The sequence below is a fragment of the Varanus komodoensis genome, unplaced genomic scaffold, assembly GCF_004798865.1.
Source record: "Varanus komodoensis strain SLA01 unplaced genomic scaffold, ASM479886v1 scaffold2, whole genome shotgun sequence".
Lineage (NCBI taxonomy): Eukaryota > Metazoa > Chordata > Lepidosauria > Squamata > Varanidae > Varanus > Varanus komodoensis.
Window position 1 is genome coordinate 10,397,130 of NW_025335568.1, and position 21,186 is coordinate 10,418,315.

A 21,186-nucleotide genomic window follows, 5' to 3' on the forward strand; every position below is an offset into this window, starting at 1 on the left:
TTGGTAGGCAGCAATTCCTAGGATAGTGCCTCTGGAGGACACTTCACCTGGACTACGGCTGAGGAGCTGTTGCTGCAGAAGGAGGCACGCCAATGCATCCCGGAGAAGGAAACACCAGGCCAGCAGGAATCCTGCACCCTATATTCTGCTTCAAGAAGGAGCCAGGAGATGCATGGCCCAGAGTATTAGGCCCTGAGGGTTGACTGCACTCTGCCTGTGTGGTGAAGAATAGGGCTACTTCTGTACTGAGGAAAGTTGTGGCAGATTTCCAAGCTGAAAACCCCCGAGGCTCTAGTTGGGCAGTTGAGAATGCCCAAAATGGGAACTGCTGCACACCCTTGCTGAGGTCTTTCTTCCCGTGTTCGAGAGGCCTGAACTGGGTGAGTGGGTGAAAACTATAATAATTGTACAGAAGGTAGAAAACCATCTTGTTTCATAAGGTATAGGAAGATCAGATGGCTTAGGAATATATCTAAAAATAATGTCTGACTGCATCCCACTTTTGTATCATTTGACTAAAAGGGAGGTTTTTGTGCTTGTTTTCAAATCCTCTTTACCGGCATGACCAACTGCAAAAAGATGCAAATGGACGCTTCATTAGCTGATCCCCCCTTCTTTGGAAAACAAATTGTATAAACAGACTTCTAACGGCAGGGAAGGGGCACGGGGGAGCTACTCAGAACCAGCAGAGGAAGCATTCCTCCCGTGGAATGGAAATAAAAGAGCAACACACCTGCCTCCATCTGGTTTCTGTCCTGCGCCTATCTCACACGGGCCCCGTTTCTGTGTGTGAAGCTCCTCCAAGTCAAACAAGGAACAATTTTTAAGTAGCACCTCAAGAGGAACTCGAGCAAGACCTTGCCAACAGAGTCCCGGACCCTACAGGGCCCGCTGCATCGGCTTTGTTTTCGTTTCCTGACCCATTCGCACAGATTTGTTCCTGGTGGCCTGGCCTGCCTTCCTGTACACAGCAAATCAATAATAAACAGAGGCCAGCTGACAGCCGGAGGCACCTGCAGCAAACCACACAGTGCGGGCCTGTTCGCCGCCCGTGGAAACCTCAACGCAGAGGCGACGCTCCTAGGCTGGGAAGTCACGCAAGTGCACGTGCGCACACACGTGGGAAGAGGAGCATGTTTCTTTGTTTGTTGTCTGTTTCTTTGTTTGTTTACCAAAAGGTCTTCAGAAGCTCAAAAAGGAAGCACTGTGCTAGGAAAACATGTCCGTTTTTCTCCCAAAAGGTGTGTGTAGCAGGGAAGTGGCTCTCTCTACTACAGCTGGCCTGGTTAAGGTCACGGAGATGCAGAGACCTTAGAAAGAAGGTCCCAACCCCTTGGAAAGAAGGCTGCGCTTTCTTTTCATCTGATTGCCAGAATATGTTGAGCCTTTGGAAATCCCTGAAGCCTGCCTAACCCCGTCAGAGCTAGGTATATTAAATTAGAACTAAAAATAGGGGAGGAAATGATGCAACAAACTAGAGAGCAAAAGATGTGCATAAAATGTGCATACTATACACCTAGACTTAGGAAGATTTACAAGGGGATAGAATAAGTTGAAGGGCTCCTGCAGGGCCCACAGTCTCCTTTCTCATTGTGCTTTATCCTTCCAGCCAGATGTGCACCGCCAGCCTTTTGGACAGATGGTTTTTGAAACAGAGCACTGGCCTCTGTAGGGTAGGACACATGACCACCCGACCGGAGAACACTTGGCAGAGGGAAAGCAGAAATGGGAACCTCGCTTAGGACCCAGATGCCAGCTTCATTCCTCCTGGTTTTGCTCTGTGTTTCAACTTGTCTAATCTCGTTTTCCTATGAATGTTTTCCAACTTATGGCATGCTTACAGCATAGGATAGGAAGGATGAAGTCAACACTCGCTGTAGAATACATTTCCATAAAATGTGCGTGACGTAAATGGAGCCTGCTCTTCCCTTTAATGGGGGGCACCTTTTAGCCCCATTTTTTCGTCTGGCTCAGAGATGGCAGGCAGTGGATGCAGGGGTCAAAGTGCAAACTGGTGGAGCGGCAGATGCGCAGCTTTGCTGCTTGGCCTGATGCTTGCTGAGGCCTAGTAAGGAAGCAGGCAGGCCCTTCACAGACGATATGGGCCACTCAACCGTGTCAGGGATACCGTGGTCCATGACCCATGAGGGCCCCCTGTGCTGAAAGCACAGAATACAAAAGAGAAATAATTGCAACACCAGTAACTCAGGACATGCTGTAACAGTGACGCCTTCATGACCGGTCGCGTTGGGCCGTTGGTCCTGCTGCCTGCGGCACGCCTGAAGGTAGAAATCTGCCTGGGCAGCATTGCTCTGCTCCGTTTCCCAGGTGAGACCTTCGTCCCCCAGATTCCTGTGCTGCGCCTACATATTTATTCCTAGGTCAAGGAATCAGTGAAAGTACTTCTGTGCTGCAAAGAAACCCTGTGGAATCGAGCATCGCCACCACCAAGCAGGGTCTGAGGGATGAGCACAACAGCGGCCATACCATACCGACTCCCGCCAAGTGCCAGCAAGGTCCTGCACCCAACGACTGCTGCCGTCGCCTGTACCTCAAGTATGGAGAAAGGGAAGTGGAGAGGAAGACTGTCGGGAGGGTCGGAGGAATAGCCTCCACCCCAGCAGTTACCTGGAATGACCAGCTGTGCAGACAAAGGGAGCAGGGGTGTGGAATTCCTTTCAGCCCAGCGGCCAAGCTCCACTTCAAAGACACCCTCGTGGGCCACATTCCGGTCGTGGATGGGGCTGAAGTCAAAAGGGCAGGTGCGACATATCTGCTGGCATTTCTTAATTTAAGCTGCTTGGTGCTCTTAATGCTAGTAACTACAGAAAAGCTGGGAAACCACTGAATGTATGGTGCACAGGAGAAAGGTGGTGAGGGCAAGAGGAGGCTTTGTAGCTTGTGGGCGTGCCCTGGAGGCCCCCGGAGTTCAGCACTCCTGATTCAGGGTGCGGTGACATAGACTTGGCTCTCTAGGGCCACGTGCTTCCCAGAAAGAGGAAGATGGCGCTCTATAGTTTGAACATCCTGGTTTGAACTACCCCTCCCTCCTACCAGGGGTCCTTTTGGTGCAGTTAGGAGAGGAGCGGTGCCTGACCCACCAGACTTGAGCTTTTGGTGCCTTATACCAGCATGGTGTAGGTGCTGGCATTTCGTATCCCGAGGCTGATCACATCGCAGGTCTTGGCTGGCTCAGGGCCTGCCCCTTCATGCTCCGCTCGGCAGTGCAAGCCCATGCATCTGTGCCGTACCGTCTCAGCTTCTACTTGGCTGTGGCCTCCAGGGCTGCTTCAACCAGTGAAGCGTGCATTTGGAAGATCTCTGCAAAGCCTTGGACAATCTTTATCAATGGAAAGAGGATTTTGTTCTTACTGCAATGCCTCAAGTAGGAAGTCTTTTGTGAATAAAATGTTAGTGCTTATCAATATGAGTTACATGTTTCTAATAACAAGGAAGAAACAGAGATGATTTAAGAGCTCATCTTAAAGAATGTCTGAAGACAACAGGCATATGTCTTGTTCATGACTGGTTTCTTTAATTGTAAATAGCATAATGAAGGATTGACGCAGAATGTTGAATAACTGTCTGTCTGGGAGAATAATGTTTACTCTTCCCCCCCCCAATCCCTTTGAACCCATATTAGATGTTTTACACAATCAGCATTTGTTGTACATTTTATATGATGACCAATAACCCAGTTAAATTCAGATGGCATCTTTCTGTTTGTGAAATGTGATATCTGTGTAACCCGAGCAGATAGGAGGGCCTGCAAAGGCAGGCATATTACAACACCACCAATCCTGCCTTCTCCACAGGGAGGCCACGTCCTACAGCCAGGGCTGGAACTTGCTTCTGGACCTACCCCAGTTTGCTGGAATACGTTTCTTCCAACTTAAGGCACGCTTTGCCTGGTATGGGGTGTACGTCCAGTTGTGCCCAATCCTGAAGGCAGGCTTACATGGATGAGAGAGGTGCTCTCCCCCTTGAGGCTTCCCCAACCAGCTTGTGAGGTTGCCATCACATCTAGGTTCTTCAGCCAGCGTGTTCCCCTCTTGTGTTACTTGACACCAACATGCATCCAGCTAGTTGATGTGATCAACAACCTGTGATCACACAGGCTACATACCCCCAAATTCATCAGCTTAATTTCCTTCTCACCCAACACCTCTCAACAACCATATCACACTCCTGTTGATACCAAGATGACTTTCCACTTTCAAGACCCCTCTTTGTAGCTATTTCTTCAGTTTCTAGAAAGACCTTCACTCCTGTCCTTACTCCATCCTATAGGTATGAACATCTGTGGCTTTACAAAGGTCAGACTCCCTCAACCTAGTGCCCTTCAGCTTTGATGGACTACAATTCCCAGCATGCTCCAGCAATCATGGGGCGCACTGACGGTTGTACTCCAAGACGTTCGGAAGGCAGCAGGTTGAGGAAGACTGACAGAACTCACGTAGTAATTTCCATGGCAGCACGTGACATCAGTAAACAGACTGCTGAGTGTAGTGAATGAAACAAACAGAGAACCTGGTTGGTAAAGTGGAGTGTTGTTATTAAAACATTGGTAGAGATGGAAGCGTCAACACATGTCCAGCCAAGTTCGCTGGTGTGTTTTTTTCATGAATATGAATATGTTTTGCTAAGTGTCCTCTGACGTGGGAGCCCACTGTACGAAGGAAGAAGATTGACAAGTCCAAGGGATGTTTTGCCACCTGGAGACACTGGAGCTGAAACACATACGATGCTAAAAGAAAATGGTGAAAGAAGCCCTTGTGTGAAGCAGGTAGAAAAGATCATTGAGAATTTTCACACAGCAGATGAGAGCCAAGCTTTTTACCAGGTTTTTATATAACCCTTGGTCTGGCCCTAGGCAAAATAAGTTGGCAGCACTGATCAGGTGCCTGAGAGATAATTTTTCACATTGCATTTTAAATGTGTGGGAGTATTCCCACAAGTTTTCCTTACGACATTGCATTGGAACCTAAACCAAACAGCAGTTTTCCTTGTTGGAGCCTTCACCAGACATCTCCTGCCTGGTTGTGTAGGTCACAAAGCATCTCCTGAGCTGAGCTCCTTCCTTTCATCGTTGGATCAGTCTTTGCTAGGTTATGAACTCTTTTCTTTGTAGGAAATTATTTCCTGTATTATGATTTTAATTCTGTCTGGTTTATTTCCCATTCCTTGTCCACCTGAGCAGAGAAATCAGAATCCATAGGTTGAGGACTCCAGGTCTCCCTTGCTGTTCTTCTTGCATATTAATGGGGACCCATAAAACCTCCCCACTTTCACTGCCATTCCTGCCCCCAAGATGTAGTGTCATAGTGTCATCTGGAATTCCTTTGCCCTTGTCCAAAGGATTTAGGTTCCAGCCCCCCTGATCAAGCTGACATATTCTTCCCAGTCCTCGTGAGGATGTATCCTGTCTCCCACTAGAAATCCTTCATCGTGTAATCATAAACACCCAAACCTTTCCTGTTGATAACATCTGTGCAGCCAGTCATTCACTGCCAGTATTCTTCTCTCTCTTCTTAGGCCAAACCCTTCATTAAGAAGGAGCCAAGAAAACGCTACCTGTGCTCCAAGGTCTTTTCCTCTCCAAATCCTCATCACTTGCAATAAGTTCCAGACTGTGCCTGCCAATGTCATTTCAGACATGGATCAGCAGGAAGGAATAACGATCAGCAAGTCTGATGAATCTTGGCAAGTTTTCCACCACATCCTGGGTATATGCACAAAGGAGACGACACACCTCCAGGAACGATTCATTAGGAAAGCGTCCTGCAGCCTCCTTCCCACTTGGTAGGGAGCCACCAGTCGCTGTCCCTCAGGGCAACTTCCATCCTTGAAGTCATGCTGGATCAAACGTCCTTCATGATGCTTGCATATCACATCACATGCCATGCTTTTCAGTGGAATCAATTCAGGTTCAGCTGTGAATCATAACAGGTGTAGATAAATAAGAAGGCACGTATAACAAACCTTTTCGGCAGTGGCGAAAAGTGGCTTACCTTTTGGCAGCTTGGAGTGGAGGGAGTGAGAATGAGCAAAAGAGTTCACTCATTCTGCATGTGATGCAGAAAGACTTTCCCTCGATTTCATGTGGTTTTGTGGCGATGGTGGTGGTGGCAAAGCTGGTGTTGATTGGCTGTGCAATAGCTGCACGTTGTGATGTTCATGACGAGATCCTGATTGAACTGAAGGGGACTTGGAATGGGTGTGTATGGGGTGGGGGAACAGAATGGAAGCAAACAGCAGGAGAAAGAGCAAAATAGATGTGAACAACCATGGGAAAAGGAAAATTAGGAGTTGAATTTGTGTTGTGGAGGTGTAAAATCTGTGTTTAACGGTAGTTTAACACAGATTTTACACCTCCACAATACAAATTCAACTCTAAAACAGAAGGGTGAGCATGCAGCATCTAAGTACAGTATGGGCACATGGGAAACAGAGGTGAGTCTCTACATCAGGTGCATTATCCTGCCATAACCGTACCTGCTTAGGTCCCTTAGCAGTGAGAGGGCTTGGACCCCTCCAGCTGCCCCTTTGACTGACTCTCAGGGACCGCGTGCGGTGAGTCCAGCTGGACTGTGCATTACGCAATCGCCGTGCTTCTTTGGTGGCACACAAAAGTACAGAAAGCTGCTCAGTTTTTCATGCCCGCCGAATGGAGACAAGAACACACACACTCGGGAGCCTGTTCTCACTGTGAATTACTGCTTGCAGAGGCAGCCAACACCCTGTTTACACAGATAAGCAAATCCGCAGTCGGCAGAGCTTTCTCCAGTCGAGCAGCAGCTGTGGAGCACTGTGAATAATACTTGACTGGAAAGCACATGTTGCACACCCAGTGGAAACAGTTCCTCCTCTGTACTGGGCAAGCAGCTTTCCTTTTGAAGACTTAAAAGCTGTGACATCTGCTGCTCAGCTCGCCAGTCTCCCCTGCAAACTTGCTTCTGAGATGCAAGGGACTTTGGAGGTGGTAGTGTTTGGATATCGTTTTTCCTTTTGTCCCTCTGAACTTGTGTGTGTGCGTGTGTGTCTGTAGATAGCCATCTCACACACAGACAGAAGACCTAGAAGCAATGGCTTTGGATCAAGCATCTCTTTGCTTGAATCAGACATGTGGTGTGTCCTGGCAGTTTCTAAATATTTTACCTAAGGCCTACTAATTACACTCACCTTTTAAAATAATTTCTAAGTTTCCAGTATTACCAATTTCATACTGGAAAACAAACATACAAACAAGCAAACAAAAAGAGTATAACAGTTAAAAAATGGAAAATGAGTTTTCACCCATGTAACTGAATTAAGAGAAAAGGAAGAAAACCCAAACCTGACCAGTAAACAGGGCTGGGGAATAGTGGCTATCAGGGATTAGCTAGTGGAATACCAAAATTCAAGTTTCAGTAGATACTGTATGGGTTTTCAGTATGTATAATTTCTTAATGCTGCAGCATTGAATCAAATATTTGTATGCTATGCTTCATTAATTATTGTGGGGTTTTTTTAAAGTAAATAGATAGATTCCCCCATAACAGTAACAGCTAGCACCTTTCTTATTTTAAATAACGAGCATCCTATACCCCTGGACAGCATCTAGGTGGCTATAGATTCTTCTGATTCCCAGATCCAAAATCAGAAAAGAACACTGGCAATCTGTACTGCATCATCCCCTCCATTCTTACAGCCAGGGGGGAAGAACTGCTGTTTCTCTAAGGTCATAAGAGCAACCCCAAAGAAGGGGTGAAGGGGGCGTTCAGGGGGCAGAGAGGGGAGGAAATCAGGGTCACCAGGATTCGGTGCATCTAGCCTTCTTCTCTCCCCATCCAAATTACCATCGGCCATCGAGCTGATTTGCCGGGTGGGAGTCCTCACAAAATGCCTGGACAGGTTCATTCATCCATTTCTGTGTTGGATCTTGCATCTCTTACCCATAAACCTTGGAATCAGCTGGTTTGGCCAGGGAGATGATTATCCCTCTTTGAAAGAGGGAGTCCTCCTGGACCACCTGAAGGAGCACCATTCCTGAAGGGATCCACTCTGGATCTGCAAATTCTCAGTAATTTTAGTCCCGTGGTAAATATTCCTTTCCTGACCAAGGTTCTTGTGTGGGTGGTGGCCAACCAGCTCCAGGCACTTCTGAATGAGACTGCTTATCCGGGTCCATTTTAATTGGGATTCTGGACTGGCGTTTGGCACAGAAACAGCCACAGTCAACCTGTGTGATCATCTATGTTGAAAGAGACAGGGGGGTGGGAGGATAAATCTGGATTTCTTGTTGACTTTTGATACCACTGAGCAAGGCATCAAGGTATCCTTCTGGGGTGGCTTTCAGAGCTGGGAAAGGGAGGTACTGCATTACACTGGTTCTGCTCCTGCCCTGATGACCACTTTCCGAAGGCAGTGCTTGGAGAATATTGCTCATCCCGGAGGACTCTCAGTGTGGGGATCTTCGGGGTCCGTCTTGTCTGCTGTTTAGCACCTACCAGTGAGTGGGATCATCCTGCGTTCTGGAGGACATTGCCACTGTGCTGTCATTGTGCTGTACTACTGCCTGGGTGCAATGGTGGTCTGGGAACAGTGATATCCTCCAAGGTTCCTAATGGGGTAACACCTACTTGAGGGTTGCAGAACACAGGCACGCTCTCTGTCCTCCCCGTACGCCTCAGCTTCTACCACTGAGGCAGCCACCTCAGTGTGGTATCACAGGCCCTGAACAAACACAAGTAAAACGCTAAACATGCAGTTAATAATTAGATAGGCTTCAGGTTGTGCAAATCAGCAAAACTCAAGTGCATGGAAGTTCTCCAGATTCCATCCTGAAGCTCATTCTGATTCTGCATCAAATTGTGAGTTTTGTGTTGTTTCTTTTTTCGCATGAAAATCCATCTGTACCTGCATTGTGTTTTTCAGAGTGCACCTCAGCTGTGCACATCTTTGAAAAATATGTGTTCTCCCACTAATACAAGCATATTTGTGCACATTTTTCATGCTCATTTTCAAATGTATGCAGCCCCCCACCCCACAAATCACATTGCTGATACAGAAAAGTTGGACTTCAACTGTAGGTTGCTTCTGGGTTTGTGTTCAGTGTAGAAGATGTGAATTGATTAAATCCTGATCAGAACCAAATTAAATTCTCTTATATCTTCAGCCTGTCTGCTCTCATGCACTGCTACACCTGAATTCCTACGCTGCTCTCAACCGCACTATTTCAGTAGCACCACCAGGTGAAGGTATGAGCCCTAACCCTTGCCATTCTGGTAAGCTTGCCACAGCATTCCCAGTGGAGAAGACCTTGTCTCTCAGGACACATTTGCCCTGGAGTTTCATCCTAGGGCAGGATCTGTTTCCCACGCAGGGCCCAACTAACAGGGGAGATTTTTGATTTAGAAGTATCTGCTAAATCTGCCACGGGGTGAGAGCTTTCCCAGACTGATTCCCTAGTATAGACATAGCACCCGCTAGACCGGCCAACCATCACAGAGGAGAATAGTTGAAGTCATACTGTGGTTTCCTGTATATTACCCATTTCATGGCTTATAGCTGCCATGGGAGGGGGCTTTTTGGAAAGATAATCACCATGCCCCCATTGGACAACCCTGATCCAGATCGGCTCCCTTTCCTCCTCAGCCCCTTTCAGAAGAAAAAAAATAGAGGAGATCTAATCATTAAGGATTTCTCCAAAAAATGTTCATTTCAGGCAGGTCATAGTCATTGCCTTGTGGGTTATTTGTAAAGTATAGCAAAATTGTAAGAATATATGTGAAAGTGGGAAGAACATGGATTGACTCTCCCATGTGTTTTGCTTCTCCAACTTTAAAATGTACATCATTTGTATTAATACGTGCATTTATCTATTTCAACGTCTATGCTGCCCCATAAGCCAAGGGTTCTCCGGGAAGCTTCTACTTCTGAAAACAGCATGTTAAATGCAATAAATAAAATAGTTAAGAACAGTAAAACTAGTAAATTGTTAAAACATCTCATATGATAAAAATTATGTAAAAATACACAACCTAGCCCAATACAACCAAACAAATTAACAACATATATATATATATATATATATATATATATATATATATATATATATAAAATCAGTAACAAAATGCAATTTAAATTAACCAAAAGCTTGTTTGAACAAAAACGTTTTTGCCTGGCATCTAAAAAAAAAGCAAAGGCGTTGCCAGTCATATGCCCTGGGGAGCGAATTCCAGAGTCTGGGCGCCACTGTGGAAAATGACCCCTTCTAACTCTTTCCCCCTTGATCTCCTTGGGTGCGGGGAGGGTATTCATAGCATCATAGAATCATAGAGTTGGAAGGAGCCATGAAGGCCATTGGGCCCTACCCCCTGTGGTTGCAGGACACCAAGTCACACCGTTCTCTCAGATGGGTGCCCAGTATTCAGAGGAGGACTTCAGAGGAAACCCTTAGGGGGCAGGTAGGTATATATGAAGAGAGGTGCTCCATCAGGTATCCTGGTCCTAAGCCATTTAGGGCTTTGTATGAAAGACAACACTTTGAATTGGGCATGGACTGGAATAAGGAGCCAGCGCAGCTGACAGAGGACTGACTCAATGTGTTCTTGCTGGCTGATCCTCAGAAGCAGCCAAGCCACCCTGTTCTAGATCAGTTGTAGTGTCCAGACCATTTTCAAAGGTAGCCCCACCCACATACAGCGCATTGCCATAATCCATGGATATGCTATACTCGTATATACGCATGTGTGTATATAATCATATTTCCTCAACCCTCACTCATTTCACAAGAACTCCTATTAACAACTTGTCTGTTATTTCCCTAAAGGTAGCATATTTTGAAGAGTTTGTCTAGGGAGGAGATGGGGAGGTTATAGGAAATTATTTATTTAATTTCTGTTTAATTCAGAAAGTAGAGTCATCGGATCCAAAAGTGATACTAATGTTTATAGTTTTTCCTGTATTATAAGTTTACTACTTTGTTAATGTAGGGTTTTTTTTATTGGTATTATACTTTAACATATTAAATTGCTGTACTAATTGGAATGCTATTGTCATTGTCTTCATGTATCTACGTATGAAAATAAATTCTTCTCTTATTCTGCTTCACTCTTCTTTGGCATATACCCTGCAGGACCATAGAAAATAAGAGAATCTATGCAAATTTGTACATCTGCATATTGTCTAACAGTCTGCAGAATTCTGCTTTTCTTGAAAATAATTTAGATTGCCTGGATGCAAGTTAGTTTGGTTTTTAAACAAACCCAGCTCTGGTTCCTATTACAACACGTTGGGCGAATGCTGTGCACTGAGTAGGCACTTTCGTCGCGCTGCCTGCCCCTCCTCGGAGATCTCTTCCTCGGCCCATTCCTGCCAGCTCAGACCCCACCAAATATTTGTGAAGTTAGGACTTTTAATGACGAACATTTAGCACTCAGCTTCACTAATTCATCCTGTTGGCCCCACAGCCATGGCCCTCAGTGCCAGAGCAAATGGAGCAGAACAAACGATAGACAACATTTCCCGTGCGGCCCCATATATCAGATGGATGGGCATTTCCTCAATGATGGCCCTGTTTCTACCGACAGATGCATTTCCAAATGTCAGTGTCAGAGAGGCTTAGCGATGGAGGGTGAGGAGGATGGGAGTGTGGGATTAAAGAACACCTGGGTGGCGGGACATTTCTCCAAACACACCCTTGCCAACCCCAAATTAGCATCCAGTCAAAGGATCTGTCTCTGCCAGTTGCTCCCCTTTATGTCTCTGTTTTCTCTCTATAGGCAACCAGGTAGCCATTTAGCACTCGCAGAGTTCAGCTTATTCTCATCCACCCCGTGAGCACAGTGGATTGCCAGCAAGGCCTGCAACAGTAGTGGGCGCAATCCTAACCAACAGAACGTCTGTGTGAGACCAAACCCTCGGGTCCTTCCATGCCTTGGACTTAGAAAACATATTATTTGTGTTTATTTCATTTTATACCACCTAATAGTCAAAGCCCTCTGGGTGCTTTACTACAGTTCAGTCTTACCCCTTGTACGAAAGAACATTTGATACAGATAAATGTTCATTTATATCATTTACTTATTCTGCTTTGTTTGAAATGCAGTCTCTTATGATATTAGCGATGTTTAGGATTTCTTGAAGCAATTTCTGAAGTCCTTGCCCAGGTGTCGGTAGTTTACCTGTAGCTTTTGTGATACCTCAAATGACATGATCACACTCTGTCGCAGGAACTTGGTAGCACTTCTGGAAAGCACATGCTGAATGGGTTAATCTGGGGAAAGCCGCAAGTGCGTGTTGATTTTTTAATCATGACTTAGCTCTGTGGTATTGCCAGTCAACTGACTAGTCATTCAAAACATGTTTTACAACTGTATTAAATTTTCTTACTTACTGGCACTGCTAATACAAATGCATGCATTCTTGTATTTTGGCTCAATAAATGTACAGATCTGTCTGAAGTGCAACTGCAGAGTTCTGTATATGGCTTTAGAATGACTACAGTATTCATATCTCTCTAAGTGCTGGGAATGTTTTCCTTCGACATCTCTTAACACCATCCAAGAATTTTTGAGCAAATTCTGCTTTAACGAATTAACAAAATTCAGAAGAGGATCTTTCTCGTCCCAGGGCTGTGTGGTAGGAGGGATGGGGGAACTTTCTGAGAAATGCCACAGTTTCTTGTTTCCATTTCTACATTTGCTTCAAAGATTAAGAACATAAACTAATCACACCTCAAAATGTGGCTTCAGTCCAAAAAGCCAACCACATGACTGGTTTTTTGTACCTCATGAGGCCTTCTGATGGGTTTCTCAAGAGCAGTCTGTCCATCAATCAGAGCAAACCACTTTTGAAAGACAGTCATTTCAAAAGTAGATGACAATATTTGTGGAAAGTCCGCTGTCCAAATACAAGGTTTTCTTTAAAAATCTCATTGGTCGCACACAAGCCCTTAGTCTAGGATTATTTTCCTGCCAGGAACAAAAGCTCTTCGATCTGTAAGGCCCTCTGCAGTGTCAATGCTTCTCCTGGAGGCTTGGGTGGAATTTGTATGACTCACTGGGTGTGTGTCTTGCGCAATAAAATGGCCTCCCGCCATTTACAGTTCTTGTCAATGTATAGATTTTCAGAGAGGTTGTGTAATGCTTTGGGATTCTGTCAGGGTTGGTTTTTTAGCTCTCGAAGTTTGGATTCAAGCCACTTGTTCCCCCAGCTTTGAATATATATTCAAATTAGCTGAATCCTTCGCATTTGAGTTTGGCACTTCCAGGTCACCTAAGCACAAAGGGTCCTTAGTTTTTAGGTTATTTAGATGCTTTAGGTCAGGGGTTCTCAAACCTTTTGAATAGGGGACCAGTTGAAAGGTGGCAGCAATGGGCGCAGGGCACCAAGGCAGTGCGGGCAGGGGGCGTGGGCCGGGCGGGGGGACGCATGTGCAGGCGCACACAGAAAGGCAGGGGCATGCGTGCGCAGAGCTCATTTTCTCCCAACGAGTCCAAAACGATCTCCTTGCGAGCAAGTTGGCACCTTGCCATGCGCACGCCCAGCCCGGATCAGTGGGCATGGTGAGCCGGATCCAGCCCGTGAGCCATCATTTGAGGACCCATGCTTTAGGGTATTACTTAGGGCCATTCCATGCATGAAAAATGTGCAATCTTTTGATATAGCAACAAGAACATTCCATATGCACGAGCATCCCTCTTTTTGAACCGAAAAGGGATGAGTTTTTGCAAGTAACCAGTTTGAGAACTTGCAGGTTTAGTTTATCAAGTATCCACTGCCACTGCCTGCCTCTTCACAGAGGTAGTCTTAGGAGGCAGCCCACCCGGGCTGGAGCCCTGAATCTTTCATTTGGATCCCTGAACCTCTGAGGTGCCACCTGTTCCACCACTCCACTGTCCCGGGGTATATTGAAATCAGCATGTGCAGGATCCGTGCCTTTTTCCCCTGCCAGCTTGAGACCCAGACCTTTTTGCTACCTAACACTAGCACTGACTCGCCTTCTTCTGCCTTCAGCTTTCCCTTAGCATGATCGTATTCTTCAGTGAGTCTTGCTTTCTTGTGATTTTAATATTCGTCTTGTTCATTTCTACTCACAATCTGCTGAGCAATTTTATCGTTCTCTATTGGAAGACTTTGGATTGTGCGGTAGGATAAAAATAGTTTAACTAAAGAAGACGACAATGACAACGGCGACAACTGTTACTCAAGAGAAGGATGGCCTAAAGGAACCCCAGACTCACTAAGCCAATAATTAAGAGCCTAGAGATGCCCTTGTCCGCACTGCCGCCATGTTGGACTTCCTGTTCCAAAAGGGAGGGGGTGAGAGAGCGAGATGAACTCTGTATAACCTACAGCTGACTTGACCTCGGTGGATGTTTAAAGGATCAGTGGGAACCAGCTATGGCTCCTGTAAAAGTAACAACTTGTTTTGTTGAAGGTGTTGTAAAAATAACAGCTTGCCTTCTTAATTGCAGGGACTTGTTGATTGTAGGCATTTGCTGATTGTAGGAGTAACTGCTGGGGAGATAAGGGACGAAAGCCGCCTTTTCAGGGTGCTCAGAGGGGGCAGGCTAGATCATTCAGTTGCATAGGGTATAAAATGCTTGCTTGGAGGCTCAACTAGGGAGACACTGATATGGGCAAAGACCTTGTGTGTTCACTTTATTCCTTCTGGTGCACCCGAATAAAGCTTTTTTGCTCTCAGTCTTGTCTCCAGGCTTGGCTTTTGAGTCTGGGGATCGCTCAGGCCATCCTTCTGTCAGGTAACAGTTTCTGGCACCTGAACAGGGATGACTGGGCAGAGAAAGGCAAATTTTGCCTGGAAAAATTCTCAGGTTTTTGCCCCCAAAGGCCCTGTTCATGGACAGGTGAACGGCCGGTCCACAGAGCACTCCCTCGGCCCTGCTGGGCCGAGGCAATTGGCTGAGCATCGACCCTGTCTGTGAATAGCAACTGGGAAAGACTCACAGTTTAAAACCAAGACTGATGAGCTCGCCCACATGTGGGTTCGGTTTGATGGAGAAGGGGAAAGCTACAGCTTGTGGGGCCGGTGTTCCCCCAGTGGAAGGCCACGGTCAGGGGACCAGCATTTCCTGGAGAAAGCTGTGGAACACAGGGCCGAAGTTCTCCATCCCAATGTTCTCTCATCCCTTCTGTGAGAGGGGGCAAGGGGGAGCCATGGTCAAGGACCGGCATTCTCTTTTGGCAACAGGGAAACCCACACCCACACACAAGAGACAGGGTCCAGGACCGCCTGGCAAGGGAAGGTCTTCCGGGGAACTCCGTGCACCATGGGACAGGGTGAGTTGACTTGCCCTCCTCTGGAGTGTATTTTAGATAACTGGGATCAGTTTAGAGGGGACTCTTTTTGTAAAATGAAGTTGAAGAACTACTGTAGTTTTGTCTGGCTCCTAAAACAACTAGATTCTGGGGCTCAGTGGCCACCAGAGGAACTACAGATTTCCAGACACTCTTGCAACTGCAACTCTTTTTCCAACAAACTGGGAAATGACTCGAGCACGGCTCTGCACAGGTGTTTGTCACATTAAGGGACGACAATCCAGATTTGCTAGGAAGGTGCGGACTGGTCCCTACAGGACTTCCACCAGCTAGCCCTTGACTCACCCTCCCATGGGAAGGGGATGGGACCAATGCAAGGCTGAGTCCATCAGCATCAATATAGGCTTGGACCCTGTTGCGCAAAGGAAGGAGGGAACAGATTTTGCTCTCTCCCTTCCAAGAGCCAGTGATGTGGGCATGACTCCGGGGATCTCACCATCATGTCTGGGTGTGGTGGCAGCTGCTTTGGCAAAGGGATTCTATCCTTTGCTTGCCGAAAAGGTGGCTATGTGCAGGAGGGTGTGGATGGGCAGCTGAATTCCCGTCAGATGGCTGTGGTTTGGAATCATCAGCCTTTCAGTCCTATTGAACTGGCCACTTTCAAGTCTTGGGGGATCCTAAACAGATGACCCAAAATGTATGTTCTCTCCCATTGAGAGAATCATACTTAGTCACAGTCCAGATTGGAGAGATATTAAAGTCCTGGCCAAAGATCTGTTACGTGAAGTGGAGGAAGCCCAAGTGGCTGAGCGGGCAAGGAGGAAGTTACAGAAGTAGGAGGAAACATCCCAAGGACTCAGTCTTGGCCACAGCTCAAAAGGTGTGCAGTCAAAGAGAAGCAGAGAAGGAAAAGAGGGAAGTGAATCTGATGGCAGCGGCAGTGAAGGTGGCAGCAAGTCAAGGGTGGAGAAAGGCAGGAGAAGAGCGTCAGTGCCGCCAGCCAAGGCTGGAGTTCCAGAAGTTGGGAAGGAATCAGTGTGCAATATGCAAACAGGAGGGCCTGGATCCTGTGCAAGGAACAGGTAATACTATCATGCAAATCACAGGAAGGCAGGCATATGCCATGCCAGATCTCCTGAGAAAAAGTAGGGGAAATTGATATTTGGTCTGAAGATGATCTCCCAGGTCCGTGGGAAAGCGATCTCCATGTGCAGTTACTGCAGGCAGTGGCAAAGTCCACTGAGGCGGACCGCGATGCCTGTTCACAAGTCCCGACGCATCAACAGGGTGGGGTTGCATTGGCTGGGGTGCCGGTGGATTGGCAGCACCACAATAGCATCCAAGAAGGTAGCAGTCCTCACTTTAACACTCCTGGTTCATTCTCCCAATCGGTGCAATCAGGAATAGGCCCCGTGTGCATAAGAAAGTTTGGTGAAGTTTGATTTATAGCTGTGCAGTAGCTAGCATGTGGTATCAGCCTTGCTAATCTGGAAAGGCCCTGACCTGCAGCGAAAGAAGATGACGGCGGCGGCGGTGACAGCAACCGTGATGACAATGATGTAGATGTCGACACAGAAGTTTAATCTGATTTTGCAAAGCCTTAGAACTCCTAACCCTAATTCTTAGAATCCACTCCTGAAGAAATCTGCAATATCATCTCTTTGGCTTTGTGGCAGAAATCCGCATTCATTCCAGCCACACTTATACCATGCTTACATGCTTACCATGAATCCTTGAACAGTTTAGCATCCCAGATCGGGCCCTATGCTTCTCACTTACATTTTTATTGATCATGATTGCTTACTGCTGGCTAGGATTTCTGTGGAAAAAAGAGGCATCTCTTGGTGCTGCAAACTGAGCTTCAGAGGAGTTAGGATAGTTGTAGAGTTGGAAGGGGTCTGTAAGGTCCAGCCCCCGCTCCACTCCCACCCATCAGCGGCAGGCCTTCTACACCTTCCCCGCTTGCCAAAGGTGACTTGACATGCTAGCTTGATATAATTACTCTCTTGTGATTTGCTTGGATATTTAACTTTCTGGAAATTTCCCTCTCTTGCCCTCAGTGGGTAACGCTGCCACCAGGAATGTGATTCCAGGCTTACTAATGGACTTCTTGCACAGGATTGTGCCCAAGCTATAAGGCTCCTTCATTGGACTATGTGGTCCTGAGGATGAGACACTGATATTCAAACAGCTCTGGGTTAACGATAAACAAGACAACATTTTATTTGTACAAGGAGCGCATTAGCTTCAGGATGTTCTGTAACTTTCTTCCATGGTGAATAAAATAGTGCACATTAGTAACTTCTGACAGAGGTATCACACTCTTCCCCGTCACACAACCTGCACACTCCCAAATCCCCTTTCTCTTCCGAATGTACTTTATCCAGTCCTTATTTTATTCCTCTTAGTTCAATCTTTCCCTTCTGCACTCAGGTTTCTGTCAGCTCCTCTCTCTCGCACCCCCATGATACTTGACAGTATTAAGTTTTGACTCTGCCTTGTGGCCAATACGTCCTCTGATATCCTGCTTCCGTTTTCCTTGCTCAAATGCTCTCCGTGACACTATCTGGGATTCGAATGAGAAGGCTGCTTAGACCGCTGACTGGCCACAACAGCTAACTGACCACGACTGACTGTTGACTGCCGGATCTCTCTTTTTTCTTCCTTTCCCCCCTGTCCTCGTGCACTCCCAAGCTCCACCCACACGCTCATCCCGCCAGTCACAATACTCACTGACCTCCCTCTTTTACCCCCCTCACTGGAGGACGGAGCTGTTTGAGTGTGCTGAGGCTGAGCATCCGCTTCTGCCTTGGCAAGGCAAGGATGCTTTGGGCAGGTGGCTTGTCCTTTGCCCAAGCCAGGTGGGCCCAGCAGGCCAGACCCATTCCGCACCCCGTCACCTCCAGATGGCCTTGCGGCCACCCCCGTGAGCCACATCCTGTGAAATTCACATCAGCGGTTTGCTGGTTAGCATGAAACACATTATCTACTGTTGCTCATATGAAGAGCAAAAATGTTGAAGAGGCTGCCTATAAACCTATCTTCTCTGAGGCAGAAAGGTGTGGTAAAACTGAAAAGTGATAGAAGATCTTAAGAAAATCCATCCAATGCACTTGTAGGGTTTATGAATGAAAGCTTTATAAGTGCTTCTAAGTGAATGTTTGGAGCAGGGGCTGGCGGGAGGACATAGCAGATGGATGCCGGCAGGTGATGCAGGATCAAAAGCCAAAACGGAGTCTTTGTACCTTTATCACAAGATTTTGTTTCAGATATTTTTGATTGGGTGTTTGAAGTTTTATTTTTTAATATATAGAGACACTGGTAGACATATAGGCTACTTCCCTGTAGAGCTGTGTAAATATATTGTCTTTCAAATGGTGGGTCTGTGTGAAAACACCTATGTTAGGAAATTAATATTATAATCAGATGAGAGTTGAAAGATACCCTTTATCTTGTACACTGAACATAACACTTAGCATACTTTGCCAACTTTTAAAACATTGGAGCATTCCACATAATTGAAGGGGTTTATTTGTAATCTGTTAGTTCTGCTTTAAAAAAAATAAGAGATGTAATTGAGCAATGCTTCACATATTTATGACAAGTTTTCGGTCTTTTATCTCTTTACAGCTGTGATGCATTGTGTGTTACAGTTCTTGCCATTTAGAGGAGATTTTTTCCTGCTAGCAGTATAAATTCCTTTGTCACCACTCAATTTTTCCTCTTCTTGAGGCAGAGTGTGTGGTTATACACAGGACATATATGGCCTTCCATGTTCTGCACGTCCTCCAACGTGCTTGCAGAACAGGCACATGCATGCTTTCAAGATTAGTATACATGACAGAAGGCCTTATGAGCATGTTCAGGGCTACTTCTGGGCTCCTGTAGCCCTGGATTCAGGGCTACAAGGGGCCTCCAGAGCAGATCTCCTGGCTGGCTGTGTTTACTTGCTATGAAAGCCAACCTGAATCCATCAGGTTGCAGAACTGGCTTATGAAACACATGCAGTGCTAGTGTGAACTTGATCATTTGGACACCTTGTTTTAATCTTCTCTCTCTCTCTCTCTCTCTCTCCTTTTTTATTTTTTTAGTCTATAATCTTCATTCGGGACAGAAATGCCCGTGGCCAGGAGGTATCTGCATATATCGACTATGCCCACAGGTTGAAGGTGGATGAATTTGACGTCTATTTCAGTGGCAAGAAGAAGCTTTTTCCCAGGCGCACTGATCTGAGGTCTGTTGGACATTTTTTTTCCTCTTTATGAAAAAGGAGAAATTCTGTTTTTAGTATACGGAGTTTTCACTTGGATTTGTAGAAAGGCCCAGGCCTATCCGTGGCTCATATTCCCATTCAGAACCATACATAGCCTCCTCCAGCTGAACAGAAAGGCGGAGAGCTAAATGCACCTCCCAAGTATGGACATCCCATAGCCTGGATGCGCTTATGGGCAAGGGTGGCCCGGTCTGCTTACTCATCACCTGACATTCCCATCAAAGGGCACGACAGAGGGCTGAGTCATAAGGGGCAAGCAGCTGTGTGGGTACTTCAGCCAGGCCTGGCCGGGGCTTTCAAAGTGAAGACCAGCCCTTTGAATCGGTGTCAATGGAAGAGTACAGGACCAGCATGAGTATAACAGAGGTGATAGCACAGTGTGACAATCGGAAAGGTCTGGGATATCTCAGGAGCTGTTCATACCTGCAGGCACGTTACTCTGTTTCTCGTCAATGGATTGCTCAGCACTTGGTGGCTTGCTGCTGAATGTGTGAGCAAAGCCCATGGAAGCATTGTGTTTTAAGTGTGGCACCTTTAAATAGGGAGTGTTATCTCTGATGGCCGTTGCGCACATGCCACCATTTTTAGTCTTCAAGTGATGGACAGTTTGCGGACAGTTCATTCACTTCCTCGCTTGGATTCATCTACCAGTACCTCATCTCCAGTTAAAAGAAGGGATTTGGAAGAAAATTATTTGGAAGAAATAATTTTGGACTTTTGAATGAATATACAAGCTAATATACAAAGCAAAACTTTGGAACTAATATACAAAGCAAAACTCATTTATCCCTCAAAATTCACACATCTCCAAATTTAACAACGGAGTTCCCGAGTAAAAAATGGGTACGAAAAGATACCTGCTAGAGAAATGTTCCCACAAAAATGCATATTATTAGAAAATTTGCTTACAAAAATGTGTGTATTGGGCAAAAATGTACATGCTATGAAAAATGTGTACAAAACTGTGAATTTTCCTAAAAAGTTTTTTTTTAGGAAAACCTGGGATGAACCAGATTTCAACTGGGAAAATGAGAATCTGGAAGGAACTAAAACTGACAGATCCATCCATCCCTTGGTTTAACCTTGGTCATCAAAATTAAATTCAAATAGAAACACATTTGCAGATGTTTTGAAATGAAGTTCAGGCTACCCCTTTGTTGAATTTCCAAGGAAAGGAGGTTACAGCTTTCTGGTTACAGAACTGAGGAGCCGACGCCACAAAAGTCTCCGGATATGCCATTGCTGTCCAAATTTAGTATATAGATCAGTTAACCTTTATGCTGTATTTGGTAGATCTGAGAAAAAGCGGCAGGATGTAATTGAAGAAACAGTCGCAATGTATGTAGGATTTAAGTCCTTTGGGGATTTAAAGGCTAAAACTCCACCTGGATAGAATTGAATGGGATTTTGTGGGTAAGATCTAATGCAAATCTTAACATGTTCCCAGAAATCTATTCCCAATCGAAAGGTATGCCACTAGGTGATATTTGCAGAGTTAAGGATATATGTATTTATTTATGTGTTTGTTTATTGCACTTATATCCCGGCTTTGCCCCAAGGAGCTCTTATCACCATGCATGATTCTGCTCTCCATTTTATTCTCACAAGACTCGCATGAGATAGGTTGGGCTGGGAGTGAGGGAAAG

The 21,186-nt window shown here is 46.0% G+C and overlaps 1 protein-coding gene across 1 annotated transcript in view; it reads left to right on the plus strand.

Moving 5' to 3' along the window:
- CFAP299 (cilia and flagella associated protein 299) overlaps positions 1-21,186 on the plus strand; it is a 304,213-nt gene that overhangs the window by 227,443 nt on the left and 55,584 nt on the right. Inside the window, exon 4 of the mRNA XM_044429114.1 lies at positions 19,359-19,501. Coding sequence (XP_044285049.1) covers positions 19,359-19,501 — 143 coding nt within the window. The remainder of the gene's footprint in view (positions 1-19,358; positions 19,502-21,186) is intronic.